Raw genomic sequence first — 17094 nt, forward strand, 5'->3', positions numbered from 1 at the left:
ATATGTACTTCCAAACATCGAAGTGAATATTTTCGCATGGTTTGTGAAATTTTGATAAAGATTTTCTTTTTAGGAAGATACATTCTTACAAAAATTATGCATTGGTGAATCTCTCGAATAGAATATTGCAATATATTCGAATATTTATTGCGCTATTGAACCCCAGCATTCAGCCAGCATCAACTTTTCTGCGTGTTTCCATTTGTCTAATTATAATTAAATTGTAGGCTCGTTAAACGATTAGCTGTTCAATATAATTTTTAGGATATAATAAAATTTAATTTAAACGTGTCTCACGATAAATTCTGTTACGTAAAAAATGTAATTTACTCCTCGAGCGTGGATAATAAATAAAATTAATTCATCGTTAAAACCGCCGTTTGGATGTATCCCCTGGCATAGACTTCCTTGTTTACTTCGTGACATTGGCCAATCAGCAAGGTGCAAAATTAAACGTAACAATGCCCCCTTTCGCATCCACTCAGGCACATTCCTCACTCAGACAGACTTTCAGGCGTGGTCGTGAACATTACCTCATTTTCGCGATTTTGAATTATATTCGTTAGTTTTTAGTTGTTTTTCGGAAATTTGCATAAAGTAAATCAATGATCACCCTGTCCTACTAGGAGTTCCAGTTTAATTACAGTAATCAAAAAATAGTGTAGAAATAGCTGTGATAGACTAGGCTAAAATTCTTCACCGGTATTTTTAAGAAACAGATTGTTGAATGGTATGAATTAGAATGATAATTTGAAACAAAAACTGTATTTTATAGGCAACAACTCGCGAAACCACTCTTAAAATAAGCACCGAAAATTTTAGAATGGTAAAGTATGGAAAGAATTTTCCGGGGTCAAAGGTCGGGGAAAGGTCCATTTAGTGAAGCGTCCCGGGCCAGATTACTACAGATTTCCCGACTACTGGGATACGCAAACTACCGTACTTTACTGCGAAGACGAGTTCAGCAATCCTTTCGCGTGTGACATCGCCCACGTGATTCAAACCTACGAAAGCAGCAGAGTAGAGTAATCAAGTGCACGAGCCAAAACAGTTTTCGCGAAATCGCCCCCCTATCGCCCCCTTCGACTATTTCGCCCCCCTCTGTATCGTTTTCGCCCACCGGGGGGCGATATCGCCCACTTTGGGAATCACTGGTCTAGATTATCTCCACTATACAAAATATCATATTCCAGAATCTGAATAGTTGTGAAAGATTTTTCATTATTGTTCAGTCCCTTATCAATTTTTATAATCCATATTGCCCACATATAGGGGCAGATGTCCCAGATTCGTATGGACTCAACGTAGGAAGAGAATGTAGCATTTTTTTTATCAGTATATGCAATAATAATGATTTGAGACGTATACGCAAGTTTGAACACAGAAAATTGGATGCAGCAATTCATACCAACATATACAATAATAATGATATGGGATATAAATCCTTTAGATTGGATTAATAATATAAATGCAAGTTTTGGTTTAACATAGAAAATAGAATGCAGCAATTCATATCAACATATACAATAATGATAATTTGAGATGTTTAATCCAAGTTTGATTTAACACAGAAAATGCAATTCAGCAATTTATATCAACATACTGTATTGGGTAGGATAGGATTTACATATTTTTCCCGGGGGAGAGGAAAGCCGATAAGACGGCTTTCCCATATGGCGAACCACGGCCTCTCGTCCGGTTACCATTCCAAGTCGGGTATGGGATTAGTTATATTGTTTGTTTTCGGAAGCATGGACTTGGTGGTGGAGGAAGCCGTAACCGACCAGCGGTTACGTGAACCACCCAACGACGGCGAGGAGTCCAGCAATCCTCTCGCACATAACCATCCCTGCATGAACGCACGCCTTCAACCTACAGCATAAATTGTTTAATTTTATAGGCCAGAACTAAACAATAAATTCAGGAGAATAAGAGCCAATATACCGTACCTATTTTCGTAAAAGTACTAGTAACATATAAAGGGTAACTGTAAATATCGTGGTTGAGAAATGTCTGCATGTCATTTAAGAAACAGTAATATGCAATATTACATGAACTATTTTTAACAATAATATATTAATAATGATTTACATAACTTGTGAGACAAATGCAATTCAAGTCAATATTTGATAAGCTAATGTAGTGGAATTGCGAGAAATTGTAAACAATAGAAAAATTCCCACAGCAAGTCTAGTAATAGTCTATATCAGCGTTTCCGAAACTTTTTTGTCCACGAAACACTTACACTTTTTATCTCGCCTTGCGGAACACCAAAAAATGAAAGGGTAAAAATGATAAAGAAAACCGGTGTGATGTAAACTGATTCCCAATGGGTTCTCGTGGCGAGTTGCTGAATGCACCGCAAAAACTAACAGAATTGTGTTAAACATACCTAAAATATGATTGAATATTTTACATAATGCATTTAGTATAAATGTTTTATTTCTATATAAATGCTGTGTGCAAGAATCAATGCATTTAGTCTACCATTCTATGTCGTTTCCTTCCAATGCGTAGTGTTTGCCTCTAAAGTTACGTCTAATGGAGATAGAAGTACCCGCCGCAATTTCGCGAGCTGCAGACCTGCCGTTTATTTATCTACTAAATAGAGTTTAGCGAAAATGAGTAATTTTTCAACATTTTAATGTAAAACCATCAGGCAGAGATGGAGGAAGAAGAGTTGATCTTTTGCCTTTATTCTTTAGAGTTTAGACCTACTTGTTTGCCTATAGCAAAATTAATAGCATTGCAGTAAACTTGATAATGAACTTAACAGTCAACAAGTTAGGTTGAAGGTTTATGAAAATACCACTACCCCACCCTATAGTTAGTCCACTTTAGGCCGAATGTGACGCGATATCGAACGGTCAGGTCAATTGGGCGACAACTTCACGTTCCATAGATAGATCGCCATGGCGACCATTTTAGACGTATTTTTGATTCCTTTTCCACGGAACACTTCGAAGATGCTCGCGGAACACTAGTGTTCCGCGGAACACATTTTGGGAAACGCTGGCCTATATAAATAAAAAATTATGTAAACTCTAGACATGAGAACTCAAATAAAAGTTCAATATGCTATACATTTTTATGTGCAGAACTACCATAGTCACATTAAAATGCAATAAAGAAAACCTAAACACAGGTTACATATAATGGCAAAATTTCATCCAGATATCTGCTGAACTGAACAGATATTGAATTATGATATAATATACATGCAATGTGATATAGTGAATTTCATTTTGAATGACAGTAGTACAATTTTTGATACCACCATTTACTATAAAACCACACACTATTACTGGGTCTAGCTAGATGATTTCCACTGGACAAAATTGCATAAATTAAAATCAAGGATGAGTAATCAGGGAATTGCCGTCAATTTAATCAGGTAACATTGTATGGGTTTATGGTAACTACTTCATATCATGTCAAAAAGTACAAATGCTGAATAGTCAATAGCTGGCTTAGAATGGAAACTGTTGATGTTACATGCATTGAAATTACTCTTGAACTGTAAATCTATCAGATCATGAGAAAAATAGAATGTCCGATATAGAAAAGAGCTGACTTAATAGATTAAATTTGCAAAGATAAAGATGCAAATCACGAGTGAAATGGGTATTGAAATGTAAAAAAGACAACACAGAGAAGTTATCTCTAGATTTATTAATATTTATTTATGAGATACCTCATATACTTATATTTAAAACCGCTATAGGGATAGTGCGGATTGGGCAAGCCAATCTTCGATTCCGAAGCTTAGTAATAAACTTTTTCTATATATACCTTTGTGGGTAGACTACGGGTATCATAATTAGCTGTGAATCTTATTAAAATATGCTCTATTGCCATTGGTCTTTGAGTCAAATAATGGAAAACGCTCTTCAACTCGTTAAAAAAACTTGCATTTTGTTTTCGGCATTTTGATGATTCAACGACAGCACAGTTGGGTGGTAAATTAACGCATGGTTCACACTTATCATAACTAACTTAGTTCACACTTATCATCTCTAAGACATAACAATTTCTCTATCTAAACTAGTGAAGTGAGTTGCAAATCAGTGATAAATCGGCTGCCTTCGTTAAAAAAACCTCCGTATGGATATCAAATAAAAAAAATATTGTCATACTGCAGAACCGGGACATTTTGGTCTATCGGCCGAGACGGCGGGACAACTTGCTAAGATCGGGACTGTCATTGGTCACGACTAAACCGGGGCGTATGGTAACGCTAGTACTACTGGACCAATTATGCACATCGATGTTGTAGTATGGTTGTGATGAATTGTTTACGTCGACTCCCATAGAGTGATTGTGACGCAATAATTGAGAAGTGACGTGCAGCGCGAATACGCTTGTCACTGGCTTTTTCGTCCGAGACTTCTGTATATTTGGCTGGGTAATTATATCGTGCTGAATCTTACTGTATAATAGAGGCCGTTCTTCCCGCTGATGAATATTTAGTTGAAGTTTATTGTGAGTATACAACATCGGTCTAATTCTGACAACAATGAATCTTGACAATTGACAGTAGCGTGTGGGCCATATTAAACAATTTCCACATTAAACTTATTATGATGCGTCCGCAACTCCAATTTTCGTGATAATTACAATTGACAAGTAAACGACATGCAGCTGACTTGTGCTATCGCTATTTACTACGCGGCAAACGCCGCACAACAGCCATTGTTACGATATATATTATATAATACATCAGATCAGTGCGTAGATAATAATAAATTTTTGTTCTATGCATTAGAAGTGAGGGCGTTCGACAGCGACGAAAATTTGTTCGCGGGTCGCATTTAGCCCACAAATCAGCCAACTACTGGGTAACAGGAACTGCTCTGCGACGGGTCACGGTTTTTAACATATAGGAATTACTGTATTTACCGGTATTTATCCCAAAAGAAAGGAACGCCGATAATACGGCTCAGTCATATGGTCAACCACGGCCTTTCGTCCAGATACAATGCTATTTCGTGAATTGGATTGGTCAGCCGGATATTTGTATCATATGCATAGACTTGATGGTGGCGGAACCGTGACCCATACGGGGAGGGATTGGGTGGATAATTACGTGCGAGATGACCCCTCGTCGCCCGTTCCGTGCATCACAAACAAATATCTAACTAACTAGTCCCATTCTCCACAAGAAGGGTAACTGGAGGGCACGCCGTAGTTGGCTATATGATTAAGCTGTCTCATCGGCTTTGCTCTGCGGGATGATCATGTAAAATACAAATCCTATTTTATTCAAAGCGGCCACCATTCGTCTGAACATACGGAACCATGCGTGCTTTCTGCAATGTTTCAGTTCTCAGCCAACAATATTCCTGCTCTAGAAATTGGCAGTTTCACTCTCAGAGTAATACTTTCATTTTTAGCTTAAGCCAGCGCAGCACTTCATTCAAGTACAACCGGAGCAGAAACCATAATAATTAGTGACCATATCCAAATAGATCGTTTTTCTCGACTGACTTCTATAAAACTCGACATGAATCCCTTGCAAGGAGAAAAATAATAACATAAAAATAGTCACTTCAATTATTCCTTCTCATGTATTTTTTAAAATAGAAACTGTCTATGAAGAATTTATTTTTTTTAATTGAATTCAGAAAAAACTAATGCTTTACAATGATAAGCACCAAAGATTGGTAAAAGGCACCAACAAATCATTTTAAAGTCATGAAATCCATGTTAAAAAGCAACAAAAAAATGTTCAAAGAAAATGCATGGAACTTTTGAGGCACATAAATTAGGAAAAATAGTCATAAAATATTGCTGACAAGTCGATGATGATTGGATATACAAGCACCATAACTAAGAAGAATTGTTAAAGGAAACACTTGCTATTTTGGAACTGACAAAATTTTTTTGACTTGAACAAAAATTTCGGAATAGAAAAATTTTTAAATACTACTCCACTACAGATTTTAATTGAAACAGTGATAAGGTGAATTGGTACAATGAAATTGAATGAAATAATACATTATTGAGTGGAAATATTTGGTGGTCACTGAATTTCAGACAAAATTAACTATTGTATAAACATATACGGTCCGCTGATACTTTGAATATAATAAATGGTAATGACATAATATCTGCAAAAATGTTGCCACAGATCTTGTAATCTGCATTATTTTTTTTTTCATTATATTTTCCCTTTAGTGGTGCCAGTGCGAGCATTGGACCCATATTTACCATCGGAAGGGTGTTGTTCCAATTTATATGGGCAATACCATCTTAATAACTCTTGTACCTAACATCTTGTATCTGCATTCAATTATATATATGGCTGCCACCCTGCAAACATTGCACATAACCTCTCAAAGTCTGTAGCTTGTTGAATCAATAGATTGATTTGTCCTTCAACACTTAACACAGCACCAGATTCCAAACCACGAAGTTTTTCTTGAACTCTAAGAAGAGCTCTTCCTGCTAAGGAACTTCTGTTTACAGCAGTTGTCGTGTTTAAATTATCATTTAGTAATTCTGCCACAGTTGAAGCATTTAGTATTGAACTGGTCATTTCACTTTCTTGATTTCCATGAGCAGTTTTTTGAATCTGCATTGCTTTTCCAGATGTCATCATCCAATCATGAAGAGGATCGTGTAATAGAACTTCCACAATTGTTGAAATAGTTTCAACAGAGTTTCGTAAGACATTCATTGTTCTTTCACAATTTCTCCGAAAAGATCCTTCCACCCCAGATGAGCCAAATCCATCGACCATATCACGAGTGAGACGAAAAGGAACCATTTCTGGCGTTGGTAAACAACGTCCTTGCTCGAAGGCAACACCAAGGTCTATATGAATCACCTCACCAGTTGATTGGTCAATAAGAATGTTCTGAACATGCCTGTCTCCCAATCCCAATATGTATCCGACTACAGATGATGTTGCAACACTTCTGCAATAAGCTGTTCTTCTTTCGTACCAATGTAATGGGTCAATGAAATTTTCATAGAAAAAATGCCTGAAAACTGGTTTGAAATTTTTACAAATGTCTTTGAATACCTCTAATTTCTGGTGTATAGGTTTTCCACTAGCAGCCGAAAGTTTCCTTCTGCATTCAAGACTCAGGCTATTATTTGGTCTATACTTATGGTGTGCCCCATAGTCTTTCTGAGATGGCGTACCAATCAAATAAGTTCCGATAGGAATTGTACGTTCACACCATTCCACCAAACCACTTCGTTGTGACAAAGGTATAACTTTGTATGTGCGAAGTTGAAGTTGATTTTTTGTCCTTTTTTCAGTTACGAGTAAGGTGTTGACAACTTTGAAAACCTGCTGCATTACAGCATCTTGACGTAAATCATCTCTTCCTTTGACTAGATGTTTTCGCTCTCTGCCATCAGATCCGATTGCAACCACAATTTTAGGCAAATTTATGCCACCGCACAATGAAAAATATGGCTTGAAACATCTGAGCGAAACAAAATTAGACATCCCCTCATAGTTGCAACTTTTTTCTATAGGTAATTCGACAGTTGGAATTGCTAATGAAGCATATGCATCATTTTTACCTGTTGTGCAATACTTAGAAATGAGTAACGATTTATCAAAACTAACCGGAACAGATGACATTTTGGACCAACGCGAGGCATCATAATTAGCAAGTTGAATATAAGCATCCGATATATTTGCTAACGATTCTACAAGAACAGGATTCGTTGACTTCACTTGTGAAATAAGTCCCTTGGCAGCGATACTTGTTGAATTTTGAGTTTTCAGTTTCTTTGAGTTAGGCTTAATTACTTCTGAATCCCTGTAAGCATTTGACAATGCCATAATAACTGGCAAAACATGATGCGGGTGATCAAGTGCCATTCTGTGTAAAAGATGTTGCAAAGAGCTTTGGAAGTTTGTGTCCGACGATTCAGCATCTAGTCGAGCAGCAAGTTGATAAGACAGTTGCACAAATTTGTATGTTTTTATTTGCTTGCAAGCGCAATCCATTAGTCCCGGTATAGATTGTATGGTTGTATTTGCGAACCACAGAGAACACACTCTGTACATTAAAATGTCATCACAATCTGAAAGAGACAAACATTTGACATAATTCTCAAGAGCACAAAGCAAAAACTTTTCTTTCTTCTCAATAATATCATTAAACACTTTGTGGTCCATTTTGAAATTTTTCTGAAGTAAAATTAGATATTTTTGATTTTGAGGTGCGTTTTTTGATTGTGCCTTCTCCAGCTCCTGTTTCGCTTCTCTTACCAAGTTTCTTTTATGTTCAAACTCATTTGATTTCATATAAGTTATCACCTCAATGTACTGGTTATCAGCGTACTTCGCTAAAGATCTGTAGCCAGAAATACATAAAGATTGAACTTCATTTTCACTGATTGAAAACGATATTTTTCCTTTGCTTATTCGCTCCGCCAAGTCAACAGACTTTTTGAAATAATCCTCCATGATAGTCGAAGGGGGTTCCATCTTAGATGAGTCCAACCATTCACCCCTCAAAAGCAAAATCCGTCCCAACAAATATCCAAGTTCAAACCGCGAGGTTGAAACACTGTTTGCAATGTTACTCTTGAGTGAATCATATAATTTTTCAGATAATGAAAGAGCTTCAGATTTTTTACACATTTTCCATAATAACATAGCTTCCTCCATCAAAGTTTTATGATATTTGAATGACTTGCCAGGGTCACTTTCAAACTTAATTCGCATGGAAGTTAATTTTTGTAATGCAACTCGCGTACGACCCTCACGAATCATTTCACTGACTTGCCTCATTTGATTTTTCTCATCAAATTCGTGTAGTTGTGCCACGGAAGCATAGTCCACAAACTTTGATTGAAGAACTGGAGTATAATTACAACGGGTCGATAAAATCAAATTGCTGCAATGTAAAGAACTTTCTAAGATTGAATTATTATTCATAAGGAGTGTATTCCAGTTGCTGAGAGCATCTGTGAAACTGCTTTGTTTTCCACCCATAAGAAGATAGTGTACATCGGCTAATTCTTTCAAGCAGACAAGCTCAGCGAAACAAGATAAAACCTCCTGATCAAGATGAAAAAGTTTGCTCTTGAACGTTGGAATGGAAGCAAGAGTGTCTTGCCTCAGTGCATCAATATTAGAAATCGTTAGAAAGTCGAAATCATGCATCAATGATAGACAATTAAAAAACTTTTCTTGAAAACCTTTTTTGTTTAAATCCGAGCTTGCTAATTTGGGAACGTGGTCCCATTGGTTCAGCTTGTATGCCGCTTCATATTGGCGTTCCACTAACCAGTTTCGAGCTTCCACATTTTGAGAGTTTGCTAATTGGGACTGCATTCCAGCTAAATATGTTGAGCTGACATGATTTAATCCAGAATGTTCAATAGCTGTTAGAATCTTATCATAAGTATTTACTTCAAACAAACTCTTAGGAATCTGAGAATTGTACGAGTATAAAACCTCCATCCAATTTCTTTCTTCTTCGTGAACGTGAATCGTAATGTTTGAATGATTGGTGCAATTCTTTTGTAAACCATACAAGCTATCTAAATCATTAATAATAGAGAATGCTTTTACTAAAATATTTTCACTTTCAGCTTTTTCTGCAACAGAGCTGGTATTTTTTTCACCAATATCACTAGTTAGATCTATAACCCTTAAATCAGGGTTGGTATTCTGTAGTGTATGTCTTTCTAACCATATTTCAATGAATAGAATTGCTTTGTATGGCTGTCCGCAAACAACGGCTACATTTGCTGCAGTAAGATAGCTCACATCCAACCAAAAATTATTTTCCCATGATGAGGATTTTGATTTCTCAACTCCTGCTCTTCCACTGTGTCTTTTCTGATTGGTTTCAACATCAGAAATACTTTGCGTTCGTAAGAATTGTAGTATATTCAACACAGTCTGCATTGACATACTGTAATCATTTTTTATAAGAGCTTTATCTTTAGGAGAAATCAAAAAAGATTTGCAACATTTTTCCAAGTACTTAGAAAGACACTTCTTCGCTTTTCCTGTTGGGTCATTTACAAGAACATCATGTATAACAGACGGAAGTATTGCGCTGCACATTTGGTCATCAATAGAACACACAGTTGTTAAAATGTGAAACATCTTACTTTTGGTAAAACGGACAAGACCAGATGTTAACTTACAAATCCAATCCTTATAGGTATTATCAAATGTGTAGCATTGAGATAAGAACGTTAACATTTCATCCAAATTTCTTTGAGTAAACTCAAGTTGTAAATTTTCTGATAATTCTAGTCTAAATGGCGTTAGTACATCAGCCACAAATGAATCGAAAACTTTTATATACTTCATTTGGTCATTAACATCCTGCAGTTGGAATAATTGATAGAGACAATCAATTGCATCTCTTGCTAATGGATATCGAAAGCTTGTGATTCTCTTTGATAAAATATGAAGAATATCTTGCCTCAATTTTGACTTTGTGTAGTCAGGATCTTTAACCAGCTTTGCTGGGGGATGCTTGGGTAAAAATGAACAGAGTTCTGCTATGCAGTCATATACATTCACAGTGCATGGATATTTGTAAAAAGGCAAATTCAACAACGACTCCATAACTTTTTGTAATTCACAGTATGATACAGAAATTTGAGAGTGAAAAATCCTCATTTCTTTCAGTGTTTTCGCTAAAACACCTAATACACAGTCAAGAATCGGGTTTGGGGTATCTAACATGTCATGGTCTTTTAGAATTTCAAAGGAATTGATGACAATATCAATACACATAGCTGCATCAGAAATATCCGGAGTACCCGGTGTGTCAAAGAGCGCTAATAGTTTATTTAAAGTATCCGAATGCAATTTTGAATTTACTGTTGAAAATAAATTCTGCAGCTTTTCCTCCAAAGAATTTTTCACTACACCCAAGACGCTGTTGGTATTGTCAGATTGTATTTTATCAGAAAAAGTATTTAACAACCTCAGTGAACTAATAATTGGCACTGCTATTTCCCATTGATTCAGACAATTTGCTGCAAATCCATTCGGCGTTGTTTTCGTGAATTCAAACAAGAGAATAAATAAATCCGAACACACCACAGAGCCATTGGTGAGGGCGATTCTTCCAAGTTCTGGTAATACTTTGAATCTATCACCAAGCTTGTTCATGTATAAACTAACCACGTAGACCAGATCCTTTATAAAATATGATACCAAGTCATCAGGAACATAGGCGGCTTTCAAAACTGCAGCTACAAAACATTGATATACTTTCATCTTTTGAAATAATTCCGAAGGATACCATGCTGCATCAATATGTTTACGGAAATTGAGTAATATTTGAACGAGCAAACAACCGTCTGATCTACGGACAAAACTTGCTTTTACCAAATCGCCCAACAACTTTTCTTCGCTTGTTTCTTGAAGTTGTTTAGCATTAGGAAAGACATAATATTCGAAAATACATTGGATGGCAGACAAAAAGGAATTAGAATCAGCATTTCCTTGTGAATCAATGTCAATTAGCATCAGAATTTCAACAAGAATATGTGCAAAATGATGTTGAACTAAAGCGAAAATAGTTCCATTTGTTTGAAATATATCATCAAAATAAGACAAAACAGTTCTTTCGTCGAAAGTAAATGTATTTTTCTTCATTTTAGTTTCAAAAAATAAGGACAATATTTCAGGTGTACAAGCTTTGACTAATCCACTCAAAGATGGTCTTGATGTTCTATCGCTTGGTTGAACAAATAATTCGACAACAGTTTCTAGTTCTTGAAATGATTTGCTTTTAAGGAAAAGAATAGGAAAAATCAGTTTTCTGCACTCAACACACAGCTGTTGTACATTCTCATAGCCAAAAACAAATGAAGGCAATGAAATAACGGCATTGCATAAGTTAGTTTTATTTGAAGCAACCAGACGCTTGATTATACCAGTCAAATGCCGAGCTTTGTATTTAAACAAATGTTTTTCACAGTTAATTTTGTCTTTATCAATTCGGGAATTTAAAGCTTCCATTGCAAAACTATCAAAGCATGATGTTATAAGGGATTTACAAACCCTTTTCACATATGAAGGAAAGTTTTGTTTGCTACAGAACTGTGCTAGAAGGCATAGAAGATAATGAGAACGCTCCTCTATGTCAGGCATTGAGTGTGGACAAGCGGCAAAAATTAAATGAAGCTGAGATGACAAAATTGATGTAAAACATTCTGCATTTCTTCCATCACTTTCTGATATCTGTTTTTGAAGGTTATTTTCAAAGCTCTCAAATATGTATAATAGAACTTCATTTTGCAAAGTTTTATAAACAATATGATTCTGTGATGATGAAAATAGTGATCCAATGAGGGAGGTGCAGAGGAATTTAACACTGTCATGGGGAGCTGATGTAAATGTCATCAATGCAAAACAACAATCGAAAAAGTTTGTGAAGTCTAATTCACTCAAATCTTCTTTCATTAAACTTCCACTGATGCTGGTAGTAAGTTTATCCAATTGAATTCTCGATACGAAATATAAACATGATGCAATTCCCATTTGCACTAATGGTGAACACTTTCCTTTCAATGATAATTTCCAAAAAATATTCAATATTTTAACCGTTTTTTCAATCACATCGCTCGTATCACTGTGATGACAATTTGACACAACTTTAGCAAGAAGATGAAGAAACTTTGAACACACAAATTGGTCTTTATACCAAGAGCTGAAGACATCATGAAACAAATCCAAAGCTTCAGCAGTTAAATCGGCAGAGCTTATGCAGCCAGAGCTGAATTGATTCAACATAGAATAAACTAGTTTAAGATTTGCAAATTTTTCTAATTGCAAATCATGCACAAGTTCAAGAGCACTTTTTACAAACCCAGAAGAAATTTGGACTTTTTGCACTTTGCATAATAACAACATAGCAGAACAATACAAGGTTTTGCAATCACAAAATGCATACAATGATTGCGTTTTGTCACAACTGCAATGAACATTATCATCATCATATTTTGATCGTTTGATTTGTTTAGAAATGGGTTTTGTATCTCCGCTAGCCGTACCATATCTCCTTCGTTTATAACCTGAACTTTGACCCATGCTTGACCTTGATAAACTAGATTGAGTCAGGTCAAAGTCGTCACCCATGGTATCCAATGATGATGATGATCTGCCTCTTAAGTTTGATGAACCAGTCTCAGTTTGTCCTAATTTTAAAATTGACAGAGCAATTTCACAAATACTATGAAAACAGGACACGATTTCACTGTCAGTATTATCAAATGGCAAGGCCTGTAATATTGCAACAACTTTTTCAAATTCATGAAAAATCATCATCATTAAATCAGAATTACTCTGCAATGCTGGCCATTTATTCAAACAACACAATGTTGTTTTGATCATATCTGTAACATGTGCAATCCACGCATCAGAAATTTGTTGAGTATTCTGTTCAAAGCCTTTGACCACTGAAATTTCCTTCAGTAAATTCCCAGCGATATTTGCTATAGTGAAAAATGCTTTTAACAAGCTATATAAATCGTTTGGATTGTTTTCATTTGGAAGGTCAGCAGCCCGGGATGAAATAACATACAAATCTGTTTTCAGGATGTGAAATACAAACTCAATCACATGTTTATGCAATGATCTATTAGCTGGCGCTTGAGATGGATCAACTTCTTTTGCATTTCTGGTATCATCAGAAAAATATTTGTAAACCGCAACAAATTCAGGATTATGAAACTTAACAAAAGAATCATTGACTGTATCAGAGGAGATTGAATCCACATACTTGATTACATGACATCCATTACAGATTATACTTTTTTGACAAAGGCCCAATAATAGTTGGGCTATTTCAGCGGTGTCAATTTTATCTGTTTCCGATTTGCATGTAACTATGTTTAAAGTGGGCATTAATTTCGGAGAATCTTGAAGAGGCGTCTGACTGTAATTTTCAGATTTTGTAAAACTTTGTTGACGAGAAGAACTGTCAGAATCTTCTTCTTTATATCCCAAAATCCAAAGTAATAATAATACGCAAAGTGGGTCGCATTGTGACATCACACGGTAAGGTTCACAGTTCATAAAAGTGGGATTGACAGTCAACATTTGCAAGAGTGTGCAGAAGAAATTATTATCATCCTGGGTAGAATTAAGACCATAGGTATCAATAAAAGCTTTGACAAATTTCAAACTATGATCATTTGGTTCAATGTGTAAGTATATAGAAGACCAAAGGCTTTGTGTGTTCTTTACACATCTTGTTGCAATAAAAAAATTTGCTTTACATTTTCCATCTAATCGTACAAGAGTTGTGAGAAGATCTAGAACAGTGTTATTGATTACTGATTTTGTTGCTTGTGATAAAAAGGTGGTGGCGACATTCCAACAATCTTTCCATATAATGGCTAACTCAGAATCAAAGGATTTTAAGACCTTTGGAATGTGACATGATACAGTCTTGAATACAATACTCAAACACTTTAAACAATAAATTCCAATAATGTTGAGATTTACTTTTGTAATGAGATGCTGGAATTGAGCAGCAATTTTTAAAGCAACAGTGACATTCAAGAACTCCTCATTTCCTTGCAGTAGACAGGAAAGAATTTCCATCCAATACTGTTCAGCATTTGTTACCTTTTTGTCTTTGTCAAACGAAAATATTATTGAAAATGAACTTTTATCATCAAAATTAATCTTGTTCAACAGAAGGTCACCAACTTGATTGGGTGTTGATTTTTGACCTTTGAATTTCTGATTCAAATGAAGGTCAAACAGGACAGAACATGCTGATGCAGCAAGTTGAATACATCCCTTGTTAAATACCACAGTTCTATCTGTTTTCAATCTATATGAAAGAGAACATGATTGTTTTGAAAGCTGCATTTCTGTTCCTAATAAAATAGAAAACAGCTGTGTGTGCCATGTCGCATAATCTTTCGCGTATGCACAAGAAGAAGGGTCTATGCTTCCCCTAGGATGATGCAACGTAATCTGTCGAGAACAAAATTCAATCACTTGACCTAATGTGGACTCTGGTAAAAGATTTCCGATCCATATACATATAATAGTATCGATGCAATCTTCACCAAGTTGGCAACACGATATTCGGTAAGAAACTGCATACCATTTTATATATAAATTCACAGCTGTAAGGACATTCTCCCATATTGTAGGTGTCTTTACATTAGTTAAACCTTTTATCACATTAACAAAAATTGAATGTAGATTGTGATAACTACTAGGGACTGATTGAAGAACTAAAGCATGTGTTAAAGATCGTAACAAAACAGATGACGCAAACTTCGTTTCATTTCCTTCTTGCGTCAACTCGAGCATGCAAATCTTAAAAAGATTGTCATAAACTTCTTTCGTTAAATCACAGATGTATTTTTTTTCAGCCAGAATTTCTTTATCTATTAAAGATAATATCATCACACCGTAATTTAATCGAAACAAATTTGAATGTAAACAATTGATAAGAAAATTTAAAAAACCTGTTACTTTAATTCGAACCAAGTCAACATTTGCAATTTGTAGAATTCTTTTTGTTAAGATAAGTACATCTTGCACTTTTTTAATTTTATTGTTTCTTGTCGAAAGAGCCCAAGATTCATATTGTTTGGACAATGTCCCAGATTCTTTTTCCAAATAATTATAAACAGTTTTGAATACTTGATTCCATTTCCATCCTTTTTTGAAATCTGTTGATTCATTCAATCTGCTCACAAGTTCTGAATCTTCAATAAAAAGTTTAATCCCATTCAAACCTTTGTTTTGATCAGTTATTTTTGATGAATCCAGTAAAGAGCAATTATTGAAGAGTTCAGTCAACTTTCCACTCATATTTTTGTATTTTCACATGATACTGATACATATGTCTGTATGTAAATAACTGCAAATTCACAATTTAAAAAACAATAAAACAACTTAAATGAGTGAATGTGAAACAATGAAAAATGCAACATTTAAATATTCATAATACTGTAAGTACACAAGTATGTAAGATTAACTGTGAAGCGATACGTTGAATGTCTGAACTCCCTAGTATTAAAATTCCCTTTGTAATATTAATTTCTTACAGGTCTCAGAGTTTACTCAAAATAACTCATCCTGTCATCGGTACTGAAGAATATTGCAATAATCGACGCTACATACAGACATATCAAAATTTAAAAACTGAGCTCACGGTACTGGGTTTGTGGAATATCCGAGTCACCCGACTATGTAACTTTACTCGTATCACCGGTACAGTATTGAATAAGTTCATTTGAGAGAGAGTTTATTTCATTTTGTCAAACCGAGAAAACAATTTATGCACACATGAACAAATATCAAAAAAATAGTTTTCGATATATGACTGGGGGCAACGATACAACCTTTGGGGGTCATCAGGGTCAGTTGCCACCCAATTATATTAAATAAGCATAAAAATAACAGGTTCGTGTCAATATATCAATGTCTCTCACGATTTATACTATGTACAATATTTACATGAATTTACTATTTTCAATTATGGAAGCATTCTTTTAAATAATGGGATTTTGCACAAATTGAAATTATATTGCAAAATATAAAATGATCGAAACGAAAAAGAAGTGGGAAAGCAGGTCAGACAAGCTACCCCTTATTTGGGTAACTTGTTTTATTGAATGAATTTAAGTTAAACATATCAAGTGTGATTTTGAACAAGCAAATATGGGTAGAGTTCTATTCTACACACACTAGTGCAATGTAATCAGGAGCATGGGTTGAGCGGTCTTACTACTTACTGAATACAGCGCGAAACATTGCAAAGAGCGCAAAACAGCGCGAAACAGCGGAAAACAGAGGGAAACAGCGCAAGACAGAGGGAAACAGTGTGAAGCAGAAAAAAATTTTGCAATGAGTTCGGGGCACCTTGTTTTGAGTTGGAGTACCACGGCAGCAAATTGAAAACACAAAGCAGCCCCTGCTGGTGACACATTTTGGGTACCATAATTTAGAACATTTTCCATATGGATATGGTTGGCTTTGGGGTTAGGGTTAGATAAAAAGGAACCTCCAGAAGTATGTGCACCAAGATGGCGCACAACCTGCAGGCTTGCAAATCTACGCGAGTACGCGAGTCATACTCTAGTCTAGACTCGCGTATTTTGCCCTACCCGAGT

At 35.5% G+C, this 17094-nt stretch overlaps 1 protein-coding gene across 1 annotated transcript; it reads right to left on the bottom strand.

The window, feature by feature from the left end:
- Positions 1–6184: 6184 nt before the first annotated feature.
- On the bottom strand, positions 6185–16708 carry LOC120332130 (serine-protein kinase ATM-like). The gene has a single exon (XM_039399312.2). The coding sequence runs from the start codon at positions 15788–15790 to the stop codon at positions 6293–6295; it is 9498 nt and encodes a 3165-aa protein (XP_039255246.2). The 5' UTR covers positions 15791–16708; the 3' UTR covers positions 6185–6292.
- Between the last annotated feature and the right edge of the window lie 386 nt (positions 16709–17094).

Source organism: Styela clava, chromosome 13 (assembly GCF_964204865.1).
Source record: "Styela clava chromosome 13, kaStyClav1.hap1.2, whole genome shotgun sequence".
Classification (NCBI taxonomy): domain Eukaryota; kingdom Metazoa; phylum Chordata; class Ascidiacea; order Stolidobranchia; family Styelidae; genus Styela; species Styela clava.